The following is a 12,244-nucleotide window of genomic DNA, read 5'->3' as shown; positions in this document are numbered from 1 at the left end:
GTATGAACAGAAAATGTGAGGTCTGAGATCAGGTCTCCTGGCACCATATCCTGTTCAAATAAGTGTGGCCATCCAGGAGGACTTGAAGGGGGAGGAGGGGGGCTGCAGGAACACTGCAGGCTGCTGGGAGGGCAGGGTCAGAGTGCTAACACTTTGGAGTCAGTCACAGAGTCACAGGGTGCCACAGGTTCCAGAGAGTCCATCGAAGCAAATGTTCTCCCCTGGTCATGGAAGAAGCTCCATCCAGAAGCCATGCCTGTTTCCAGCTTGGACAACCTTGCCCTTGAGTCACGTGGCTGGCCCACAGCTCACTGGATAGGGACCTACTGTCTCATGTGCCTGGTGTTCAGAGCCTGGATGCTCAGGACAGTGAGCAGGGAGGCAAGTAGATGAGGAGGGCAGACTGCCAGAGGAGCCCTTGACCCAGTGTTGCCTTTGCTGCTAAATGAGGAAAGGATACATAGAGGTGGGTGGTAAGAGGTTTCAGGCTGGCCCAGGGTCTTACCTGATTGGCTGTGGCTGAAAAGTTTGTCCTGGGAGGAGGCTCCGTCTGGCATTCTCGATCCTAAAGAACAAGACAACAGGAGACCCACAAAAAGCCCTCAACTCCTTCTCACTTAATCCAACAGTATATCTTTGAGAGAAGCATTTTGGTTGGGGCTGATGGAGGTGTGGGACACAGAGCTGGGGAAGTAAAGAGGGGCTTGGGTGAATAACTGAATGATGCATTCAAAGCCCATATTGTGTCCATTCTGGCCTCCTTCAGAAGAAGTATAAGCTAGAAAGCAGGGGCAGGGAAGCCTGACTGTGCCGATTTTAACCAAGATACAGTCTAAGTGGGGGATGAACAGACCTGCAGGATGCCAGGCCAGGGCATAGAGGTCAGCCTCTGCCAGGCCATCAGACTAACACCCCTTGCCCTGAGAAGGCCTCTCTAATATGAGGGTCTCTGGCTCCACCAGGGGAATGGGCCCCCTTCCCATTCTGTATCACCCAGATTACCAAATGTTAGCATAGGGACCACACAGGGTGATGAGGCACTGTCAAAAACTCACCCTGTACACCTCGCCCTCCATCTGTAGATTCATTTCTGTAGAACCCTCCCCTTACGTGTGAGTCTCTCACCTGAAACCCTGAGAGGCTCCCTCAGCCTGGTTCTCAAGAGCCTCTCTTATGAGTCAGAGAACTTTCTGGCCTTTGCCAGCTGGTCTATCACAGAGATCATCAACTTCAGTTGAACTGGCTCCTAGGCCTCCTGTTCCCTGAACACACTGTGGCTTCCCCTCCCCTCCCAAGTCCTAATTTCTACCCCTCTACAAAGCCCAGATCCAGTTGAAGCCTTCCAGTGGAGTTTTGGGAGCTCTAGCCTCCATGTTACTCCCTCTAAACTCCTGCCTGGATAGCTTACAGAGACCTGAACGCATGCTCTCAGCTCTCCTTGGGGAGATAAGCTGTAGCATCTGTTGTCCTGTCACCCCTGCCAGGCTGAGGTCTGCTAGGGCCAGGGTCAGGCCTGCTTCTTCCCTGCCAGGCACAGTGAAGAGCTGCAAAGGGGCTAGGGTGGGGGCTGCTCTACCCGGACAGGGTTGTTGTAGGTCTGTGAGGCCCTCTCACTGAAGTTGAACTGGTTAGTGAGCTTTCTCTCCTTGGGCTGCTTAGGAGTCATCAATTCTTCTTCAGTCACTTTTTCAGCTGCCTGAAAATAAAGACCCAGAGGATCAGGAATCAGCTGTGAGAAGGTGGTAGAAAACGGGGAGATGGGGCAAGTCCTGTCCTAGGACAGGACAGAGGTAGGAGAGAGTGATGCTGCCAGACACATTGGCACCTGCAGCCTCTATTCACACCTTTGGTCTCCCTCCTCCTTTCCCAAGTTACCCATGAAGCCTCCATCCACAGCTTGAGCTGGAAGAAGAGGGACACAGAGCGATATTATACTGTACCCCAGCTGCAGGCACATCTGTTTGACTCCCAGGCTCAGTTTCTAACTCCTTGGGCTCTTCGTCTTCTTCAAGGTTTCCTGTTTCTGAAATCACCTTGACAGACTCCTGAGAACCTTGGTAGGATACTGCCAATGAGTTCAAAGTCTAAGCCTGCTCTCCCAATCTGTGGCAGGGAGGGCTTTCTTGGTTTCTGCTTTTCAGACACTACCTATCCCTGGGGTTTTCCTTGGCCTGAGTGTCATGGGTTAGCTCCCTGACCTATTCAGGACAGCCAGCTATTGGGCTTTTTTTTTTTTTGAGACAGAGTCTCGCTGTGTCGCCAGGCTGGAATGCAGTGGTGGCAGAATCTCGGCTCACTGCAACCCCTGCCTCCCAGGTTCAAGTAATTCTCCTGCCTCAGCCTCCCGAGTAGCTGGGACTACAGGTACGTGCCACCACGCCCGGCTAATTTTTTGTATTTTTATAGAAACGGGGTTTCACTGTGTTAGCCAGGATGGTCTCGATCTCCTGACCTCATGATCCGCCCGCCTCAGCCTCCCAAAGTGCTGGGATTATAGGCAAGAACCACCCTGCCCGGCCTGGAGTTTATGTTAGTAGAAGCTCTGAAAAGTTCTGGCTTAGAGGTATACTCCCTAGAGTGACCAGAATAAGGGGAACAGGCTCAGGGCTGTAGCTTCAGGATGGCCCAGAGTCCTACCTGCCACTAATTCATCGCGGTAATGCTGCCGCCGTCCTTCATCTGAGTCTTTGGGGATCAGGTTCCCAACCTGGGTGTAGTGAACTGCCAGTTGGTTCACAAAGCCAATAGGCTTATATGTGCCTTCCTAAGAAGAGAGGGGCTGAGTCAGACCAGGGGTCCCTAAAAGAGCTGGAGTCAAAATGTAATCTGCTTTCATTCTCTAAGATCAAAGACAGTCCATCTTTGTTAAAGGAAATGTAACTCACCAAATCCTCAGTTAATCTGAAGTTTTCACTGCATTTCAGTTTAAAGAAGAAAAGGAAGAGAAGACAAATGAAATAAAATCTTTTTTAAAGTTATCATCAAGGATTTATTTTAAAATACCTTGCCTTTCCAACCTCAAGTGGCTCCAGATTTGCCTATCACTGGCTTATATGTCTTGTCTCCTACTTCCATGCCAAGGGTTTCTAGTTCACTTGCCATACCACATACCCTGGGCAGATAGAGTCATCAAACACACCTGGCATAACCCTCTCTCCACTGTACTTAGTGGATTCTAAGGTTGGATAGATCTTCAGAGACAACCCCAATCCCCTAGTTCCATACAAGAGGACCATGGAATTCCAGAAAAGATATGGGTTGGCATTTGTCCGGGTCACACAGCAAATGAGAAGCAGGATTAGGCTTACAGCCCAGGTCATTTTGTTCATCCATTCTTGAAATAATTTTTGAACAGCCTCAATGTGCCAAGTATTTTCCAGGTGCCTGGGATATAAAGCTGAGAAAAAGTAGACACATTCCCTTATTTCACAGAGCTTGTAGTCTGGTTCCTGCAGATAGCCTCCTCATTGATCAGCACGCTTGCAACCACTAAAATTGACTTAGAGACCGGAGATCTCTTCCTTCTTTTAAAACAGATATGCAAACCCTTTTCAAGCCATATAGAAACTATGTTTGTATGGCACACTACGGTAAACTCACAGTAGAGGAAACCAGTTCATGGGGTCCAGTTGCACAGATCTCCCTGCCCCTGGAGGGCTGGAAGGAGCGCCATCACACAGGTTGGGAAGCTCTGTATTTAAAAGTCACCACAGAGCCCTTCTTCTTTCAGTAACTCAGATGTATGGGAAGACAAGACAGTGCAGTAGTTAAGAGCATGGTCTTTGGAGGCAGGCAGAATTGGGTTTGAATCTTTATTCTGCTGCTTCTTATCTTCATGACTTTGGGCTTAACTACTCTAAGCCCTAAGTTCTTCATCTATAAAAGAAGGCTAATACTATCTAATTTGCATAATTATAAGTATTAAAAATAATAAAAACAACCTATTAACAGTGTCTGACACATAATAAATGCTCAATATTAATGTTCAATAAAATAGTAACTATTTTCATGATGAAGATTCCCAAGGAATAAATTACCCTTACAGTTTTATTTGAGATTTCACCTTCATCTTGTCCCCAGTAGTTGACTGGGATCTTCCTCTTCAGTTTAGGAATGAAACCCAGACTCCATTGCTTTTGTGAGGGGAGGGAAGGCATGCCTAGATCAGAACCATCTACCTCTCTACTCCACCACATCAAAGGAAGGTAGCAGCTTTGGGGACCTAAAGCTCTTTCAGGACCAATGAGATGGAAACCAGCTCTGTGGGAAGATGCCACCAGTCATGGGAGGCTATTGGAAGGTTGGGTAAAGTGAGCTTTCCCAGAAGACTTGGGCTCCCAAATGAGGGGCAAGAAGAGTACGTTGAAATTGACAAGGCAATGCCAGTCCTCTGCCTGTAGTGTGCTTCCCATGGTCGGCACACTGAGTCCTACAGAGGTCCTCTTTCAGATGTCAGAAGAACAGGAGCACATAGAGTGTACTGTGCTCCAGCATAACATCAGGGAGGATAAGGCAGCTTCCCCCTGACCTTTTCGGGCTTCCCAAGGGAAGCCATTCACAAAACTCACAAGTAGCACCTTTCAAGAAATGTTTCTGGGGCCAGGCGCAGTGGCTCATGCCTGTAATCCCAGCACTTTTGGAGGCCGAGGCAGGCGGATCATGAGGTCAGGAGATTGAGACCATCCTGGCTAACATGGTGAAACCCAGTCTCCACTAAAAATACAAAAAATTAGCCGGGTGTGGTGGTGGGCGCCTGTAGTCCCAGCTACTCGGGAGGCTGAGGCAGGAGAATGGCATGAACCTGGGAGGCGGAGCTTGCAGTGAGGCGAGATTGTGCCACCACTGCACTCCAGCCTGGGCGACAGAGCAAGGCTCAGTCTCAAAAAAAAAAAAAAAAAAAAAAAAAAGAAACATTTCTGGATTTATTTCAGCCTCTTTGTGTAGGGGTTGACTACACAATCTTAAATAAGAAGCAGTGTGTTCAACTAATCTTTCACAAACACTCGCACACAAATGTTCATAGCAGCATTAGTCATAATAGCCAAAAAGCAGAAACAATTCAAATGAACATCAACTGATGAATGGATAAATAGAATGTAGTATATTCATACAAGTGAATATTATTTGGCAATAAAAAGAAATGAAGTAGTGACACATACTACAACATGAATTGAAAACATCATGCTAAGTGAGACGAGCCAGTCACAAAAGACCACATGGTGTATAATTCCACTTATATGAAACGTCCAGAATAGGCAAATCTATAGAAACAGAAAATAGTTCAGTGGTTGCTGAGGGCTGGAAGGGATGGAAGACTGAGGGGGAACAGCTAAGTGGCTTGGGGTTTCCTTGGGGGGAAGTGAAAATGTTCTAAAATTGTGGTGGTCATTGTACAACCCATAAATATACTAAAAGCCACTGAATTGTACACTTTAAGTGGGTGAATTGTATAGTATATAAATTAAATCTCAATAAAATTTTCAAAAAAACAAAAAAAGAAATTCTTCTTGTCTTCAGGAAAGAGGACGGGGAGAGAGGGAGGTTTCATTTTGACTGTGTTTTCATTGTTTTTTGAATCTTTTGAAATTTGTACCATAGGTTTCTATTATATTTTCAAAATATTATACACATATATATTTTAAATTTTTTTTAAAGAAGCAATGTAATGTTGCTTTGGAGTCAGACAAACTAGTTGAAATCTTGCTTTGAATTCTGGTCATGTGACTTTTGTAATTGTTTATCTAACTTAATCTAAGTTTTCATAAAATTAGAATATTAATAGTCCCTGTACCAAAGAAAGGGGAGGATTATATGAGTTATTTTATGTAAAAAACCTAATATAGGACCTGACACTGGCGCACAGTAAGCATGGAACAAGTGGGTCTCAGAATAACGAAATAGGAAACATAGGCACCCCTTCCACTGCAGCTCAAATGTACTCGGAAATTCTCTTCAGTTCATAACCACAGGAGCTGACCTTGCTATGAGTGAAAAGAGTATTGTCCCCTATATAGGCATACCAATATGTGTCTATCAAGTCAGAACTTACCCACCCACGCCATGTGTACTAAAGGAGGGCCCTGAGGAGGTCACCAGCCTGTCTGGCTGTGATGTCAAGAAACGCTGAGACTGGAGCCTGCTAGAATTTCTCCAGTGGGGCTGGGGGTGGGGAGGGGAGAAGACCAGCTCCTTTTGTCTAGAGGGAAATTGTACTCCATCCAGATGCCTGGCTAGAGGAAAACTCAGCTTTTGAAGACTCAATAGTTTATGTTAGTGAAAAACGTGTTACATATATCAGAAAAGCATTTTTCTAACCAAATGATTCATTTCAAGATTCTTGAAAAGACTGGCTCTGCAGGACACTTAAGACCACAATCAGCAAGACTGCAAGGGAGATTCATAAAGAAATTTCAAAAACTTCTAGAAAACTCCATATGACTACTCATACAGCGTAACATCTTTTACATTTGATTAAAAAAATTGTTTCCAAACTTTAGCAGCTAGCAACAACATGGTAGTTAACCATGGTTTGGAGGCTAGGCTCATCTCATGAATTTACATTTTTCTACCAGATTTATATTCACTAAAAGCTGATTAGATTGTGCCCACAAGAATAAGGTGGATCTGCATTCCACAGCTCACTGAGTCAAAGATTGTTTCGGGGAAATCTTCCAACAGATACACCCAGGATTAGTATCCTGTATACCTCAATCCAACGAAGTCAACACTCAGTATTAACCATCACAAATCCACCCCTTGACAACTTGAACCCATACACGTCTCCTAAGGGAATACCTAATCCTCAAGTAAAGAAAATAATAACATCATAATTACACCTAACGTAATACAACTCTCTTTATTACAACCAGTAATTCACCAATCCCAAATCCAAACACTATTATGTGAAGTTAACCATACTCAAATGTTGATTTGATGTCAATAAATCTAATGTCACATAATAAAGAAAAAGAAAAAATGAAGGTACTATTACGTGTGTATACATACACAAACTTTTTTTTAACAAAAAGAGGAACTATTTAGAACAATTAAAGTCCTCATTTCTGCAGCTGGTCACCTGGCTGTAGCTGGTGTTGATGTCTACCTTCTTCTACCAACCTTTATGTGTTCCCTTTGCGTTCAACAAGCACCTCAGCTGAGACCCCTAATCCCCTTCCTTCCTTCCTTATTTCCTTTCTTCCTTCCTTCTTTATTTCCTTCCTTCGTCCATTCCTTCCTCCCTTGCTTCCTCTATTCCTTCCTTCTTTCCTTCCTCCCTTCCTCCCTTCTTTTCTTACTTCCTTTTTTCCTCCCTCTCTCTTTTCTTCTTTCTTTCTTGTTTGTTTGCTTGCTTGCTGGCTGCCTGGCTGGCTGCCTGGCTGGCTGGCTGGCTGGCTGGCTTGCTTGCTGGCTGGCTTGCTTGCTTGCTTGCTTCCTTTCTTTTCTGTTGGAGTAACCCAAACCTTAATTCCTGAAGGTTCTGGATCACTCACAGTCCTGTCAAAATCAGGCTGTTGTAATTTTCCGTTGATCTTAATCTCGGGGCAGTTAAATACTATCAGGCACCCTAATGGATCTCCTGTGTTCCTTGTATATTCTTCCATACCTCCGTTGTGAAATAGTAGACTGATTTTATCTTGCTAATTCAAGTCAGTCACCACAGCCAACACTGTCACTTCCTTAGCCTGTTGACTGAAAGACAGGAGTAGCCCAAAATGCCAAGGGGACCATCTTCACTGTCAGTTTAATGGAAATGTCATTCTGTCTCCTGGTGGCAACATTTCTCCCTCTGGAACTAAGACCTGTAAGCCTGCGGAACATAATGAAGAGGAAACAGGAAGCAAACATTTTGCTAGTGGATCACTAGGGGTGACGGTGAGCGGGGACATTTTCACTTCCACACCTTGATTTCTGTACCCAATAATTCTGGCTATGGGAAAAACAGTATATGCTCAACACTGATTCAGAACATACATTGCCTTCTGGAGAACTTTTCCCCAGGTTTGCAAAGTCTTGTCACATGGTTGGTATTGCAATTGTAACTTTAAAAGGCCATTTCACCATTCTATTAATCCAGCTGCCCTAGGATGATGGGAAGCATGGTAAGACCAGTGAATTCCATAAGCAGGAGCCCACTGCCACACTTCTTTAGCCATAAGGTGAGTGTCTTTGTCAGAGGGAATGCTGTGTGGAATGCTATGTTGGTGGATGAGGTATTTAGCGTGTCCACAGATGGTAGTCTTGGCAGAAGCATTGGATGCAGAATAGGCAAACGCATATCCAGTGTAAGCACCCTGAGAAATGGTGCCATATCCACGGATCAGTGTTGGACTCTGTTGCTTGCAAATGGGGCATGCAGCAGTGGCCATAGCCAGGTTAGCTTTGGCGAGTAAAAGTCCATTTTGCTGCACCCATGCATAATCTTCACCCCAGCAATCATGGCCACTTTGTTTATGGGCCCTCTGGGTGATGACAGCAGAAGCTTGGGAGAGAGGCTGAGTGGTTTCCGCAGGACGGTTTATTCTATCCATTTGCTTACCAAATTTTTCCTCTTCTGAGGTCACCGTTGTTGAACACTCACATGAAATATAAATATCCTCACAGTTTTTGACCACTCAGAGAGGCTCATCTATGTAACTCTCTCTGAAATTACTTTGCCACTTATTTACTGATAATGCTTCTTCCAAGTTCCTGATCATCCAACCAGAACATTCGTTATGGCCCATGAACCAGTATATAATCACACATCTCGTTATTTCTCCTTGACATTCAGTCTACTGGGAAGAGGTCCCTTCACCACTGTTCTTCACGGATATCCCAGCAAAAATCTGTACTGCTGCAGCTGTTCGTTCTTGGGTGGTGGCTCCATATATGGTGCAGAACCGTCTGGAGCCAGGCCATACTCTTCTCTTATTCTGTCAACTGACCACAGGGAACTATCCATGAGACTATCAGTGCAGGTTGGAGGAGAGAAGCCATGGTGGCAAGACTGGAGAACATGAGCATTTGAGCCAGTTATGCATGTAAATTACTTGTGCCTTCAGGACTGGCTTGAGACTGGGCACGTATGTACCACTTCCATTTGATGATGAAATTCTGCTATGGACAACCCACTTTATGGCTAGATGGATCAGAAAGCACCCAGTTCATGATAGGCATTTCAGTTCACTTGGTGACTTGATGACTTATAGACAAGGGTTCAGTTTCCACCAAACCCAGTAACAGGCCAAGAGCTGTCTCTCAATAGGACAGTGGTTATCTGCAGAAGATGGCAGGCCGTTACCTCAAAATCCTAGAGACCTATGCTGTGATTCACCTGTGAGATCCTGGCATTAGGCTCCAAACAGCACCCCTATCTACCACTGACACCTCAGTCACCATTATATCTTCTGGGTCATATGACCCAAGTGACAGAAAAGCTTGCCTGGATCTTCTACACAGCTTTCTCCTGTTCTGGACACTACTCACAACTGGCAGCCTGTTAAGTCACTCAACAAAAGGGGGAGAGTAACAACCTCACATAAGGAATATGTTTTCTCCAATATCCAAAGAAACCCACTAGACATTGTCTCCCATTTTTTTGTTTGTATCAGGGGCCAAATGCAGCAAATTGTTCTTTACCTTAGAAGGAACATGTCAACAGGTCTTACACCACTGGACCCCTAGAAATTTTACTGAGCTAGAAGGTCCCGGAATTTTAGTCAGATTTATTTCCTATAATCTGGTATAAACATGCCTCACCAATAAGTCCAGTGTGTTTGCTACTTCTTGCTCACTGGATCAAATCAGCGTAATGTCATCAGTGTAACAGACAAATGTGATATCTTGCAGCCACCAAAATAAATCAAGATCTCTCTGAAACAGATTAAGGCACAAAGGTAGAGAGTTGGTGTACCCCTGAGGCAGGAGAGTAAAGGTGTATTGCTGGTATTGTCGGGTGAAGGCAAATTGCCTCTGGTGGGTCTTATGGACAGGAATGCAGAAAAAAGGCATTTGCCAAGTCAATGGCTGCATATCAGATGCCAGGAGATATATTTATTTGCTCAAGCAATAAAACCACATTTGGTACAGCGGCTGCAATTCGAGTCACCGAGTGGTTAAGCTTACCAAAATCTCCTGTCATTCTCCAAGAGCCACTTGTCTTTTGCACAGGTTAAATGGGAGAGTTGCTTTCAGATGTGCTGGTAATGATCAACTATGTGTCTTTCAAGTCCTTAATGATGGTACTAATCTTCACAATCTCTCCAGGGTTGTGATATTGTTTTTGATTTACTGTATTTTCAGGTAGAGGAAGCTCAAATGGCTTCCATTTGCCTTTTCCCATTTTAGTCATCCTCACCCTACAGGTCAGGAAGCAAATGTGGGGTTCTACCAGCAGCTGAGTGTGTCTATGTCAATAATGCATTCTGGCACTGGGAAAATGACCTTAGGATGACTCTAGGTACACGCTTGACCCACCGTAAGTCTGACGGAAGCTAAAACTTTATTAATTGCCTGACATTCATAAGGTTCTATTTTAACTGTAGAATCACAATGATGTTTCAGGTCTCCTGGAGTCAGTATCAGCTCAGATCCAGGGTCCAGTAGCCCAAAAATTCTGATCATTTCCATTTCTTCCATGCACAGTTACCCTGACAAAAGTCCAGGCATTACTTAAGGAACAATGAGAGAAAGATTCACTGCATAAATTGTTGGTAATGGAGTGGGGTCTTTCCTCAAGGGGATCCAGCCTCCCCTTCATTCAAGGGGTTCTGTGTCTTTAAATTGGCTCTGGTATGGAAATAGGTTGAGAAGCTGTGGTTCTGTCTTTATAATTTAGAACAGTTCTTCATCTATATGACACCAGAGTTTTCTGTTTCTATAACCTAAGTAGGAATGCAGTAGGCTTTCTATCAATTTCACTTCCAGGAACACCTTGATTAATTAGCCAGTGCCAGGGTTCCACAGGTGTCAGACTCTTCTGATTGCTGCTTTCCGACAGCTGTCCATTATGGTACCTACACCCACCTTGCCTTTGATGGTCGAGTGTTGCCACTTGGTTCCTGCCACCTTGGGATTCGATTATCCCTAGTGTATTTAAATGTTATAGTTAGTGGCTGCAGTTCCCACCCTTCGATCTGACACACAGAGAAGAGTAATTACAGAGCCGTTCAAAGATGCGGGTACTGCTCTACTTCACAAGGCATTGATCAAGAATATATCCTCTGGACTCTCTCAGCTGGGATGAGTAGGTCTAAAGTGAACTAATCCACTCCACCATTCCAATCTCCCAAGGCCTTTGGATTTCATCCTTTACTTTAAACCAATGGAGAGCGGACATTTATAGAGCTCACTCACAGTGGGCCATCTTTGAATCCATATTTTAGCTAACCAAGCAGATAAACTGTTAGAAATTCTTAGCTCCCTGTGCTGCGTCTCTAAATGCAGAGTCCCTACTAGGTCAGCCCTAGTCAATAAATTCAGCCTGATACAACCCTGTGTTCCTTCTGCTATTATCCCATACCCTTAATATCCATTTGCTTCTGTGTTCTCTAGCCTGCTGTTCATGTATATTATAGAACTCAAACAGTTGTTTTTCAGTTTACCACAACTTCTCATGGGTTGCACTCTCAATATCACCTTAAAGAGCCCACCAGTACTTTAGTTTAGTTATAGGCTTAGAACCAAACAGAGATGTTGGGGGTGGCCTCTGAGAAGAATCAACGTTATCATACCTGGCAACTGACTCAGGGGAGGCCATCACTGTGGCCTCAGCCAGCGCATGGTTTATCTCTATAGGTAGAGGTGGAAAGACTGAAGGCAGCATGTACCTCTCTCGTCTGGGATGCAGAACAATAATTTGAGATCAGCTGACTATCAGGGCTGAATGACCTGTAACAAAACTGTGGATAAAACTCGCCCCCTTGCTTATCGTATTGTGGAACACAAAAATAAGAGGACAGCTGTGGCCCTTCAGGGTGCACAGACTTAGGGGCTCTCGATGTCATGACTGTCACACCCTCTTAGGGGCTTTGCATTTTCTGGCATCTCCAAGCTTCTGGGCCCCACTACGTTTCACAGTATCAGCTGTGGATGCTGCCTGCAGTATGCCTGGCCCAGCTGCTGCTTCTCAGTGAGACGGAACTTCTGTTGGCACCTAAAATTTCTTGTTTTGCCACAGCTGGTATGCCTGGATGAGTTTAGTGGTTGGAGCCCACACTTGCTCATTACAACACTCACCACTCCACCATGCTTGCCCTTGGCAGGC

General features: G+C 44.9%; 1 protein-coding gene across 1 annotated transcript in view; it reads right to left on the bottom strand.

Moving 5' to 3' along the window:
- The window catches only part of LOC129530372 (dynein axonemal intermediate chain 1-like), a 36,246-nt gene extending 28,645 nt beyond the window's left edge, over positions 1-7,601 (bottom strand). Inside the window, exons 1-5 of the mRNA XM_055377157.1 lie at positions 7,461-7,601; positions 2,638-2,764; positions 1,941-2,053; positions 1,577-1,696; positions 506-565 (exon numbers count right to left, since the gene is read on the bottom strand). Coding sequence (XP_055233132.1) covers positions 506-565; positions 1,577-1,696; positions 1,941-2,053; positions 2,638-2,764; positions 7,461-7,601 — 561 coding nt within the window. The remainder of the gene's footprint in view (positions 1-505; positions 566-1,576; positions 1,697-1,940; positions 2,054-2,637; positions 2,765-7,460) is intronic.
- Positions 7,602-12,244: the final 4,643 nt, after the last annotated feature.

Source organism: Gorilla gorilla, chromosome Y (assembly GCF_029281585.2).
Source record: "Gorilla gorilla gorilla isolate KB3781 chromosome Y, NHGRI_mGorGor1-v2.1_pri, whole genome shotgun sequence".
Lineage (NCBI taxonomy): Eukaryota > Metazoa > Chordata > Mammalia > Primates > Hominidae > Gorilla > Gorilla gorilla.
Note: the sequence above shows the minus strand (reverse complement) of the source record. Positions and strands in the feature narration are given on the sequence as shown.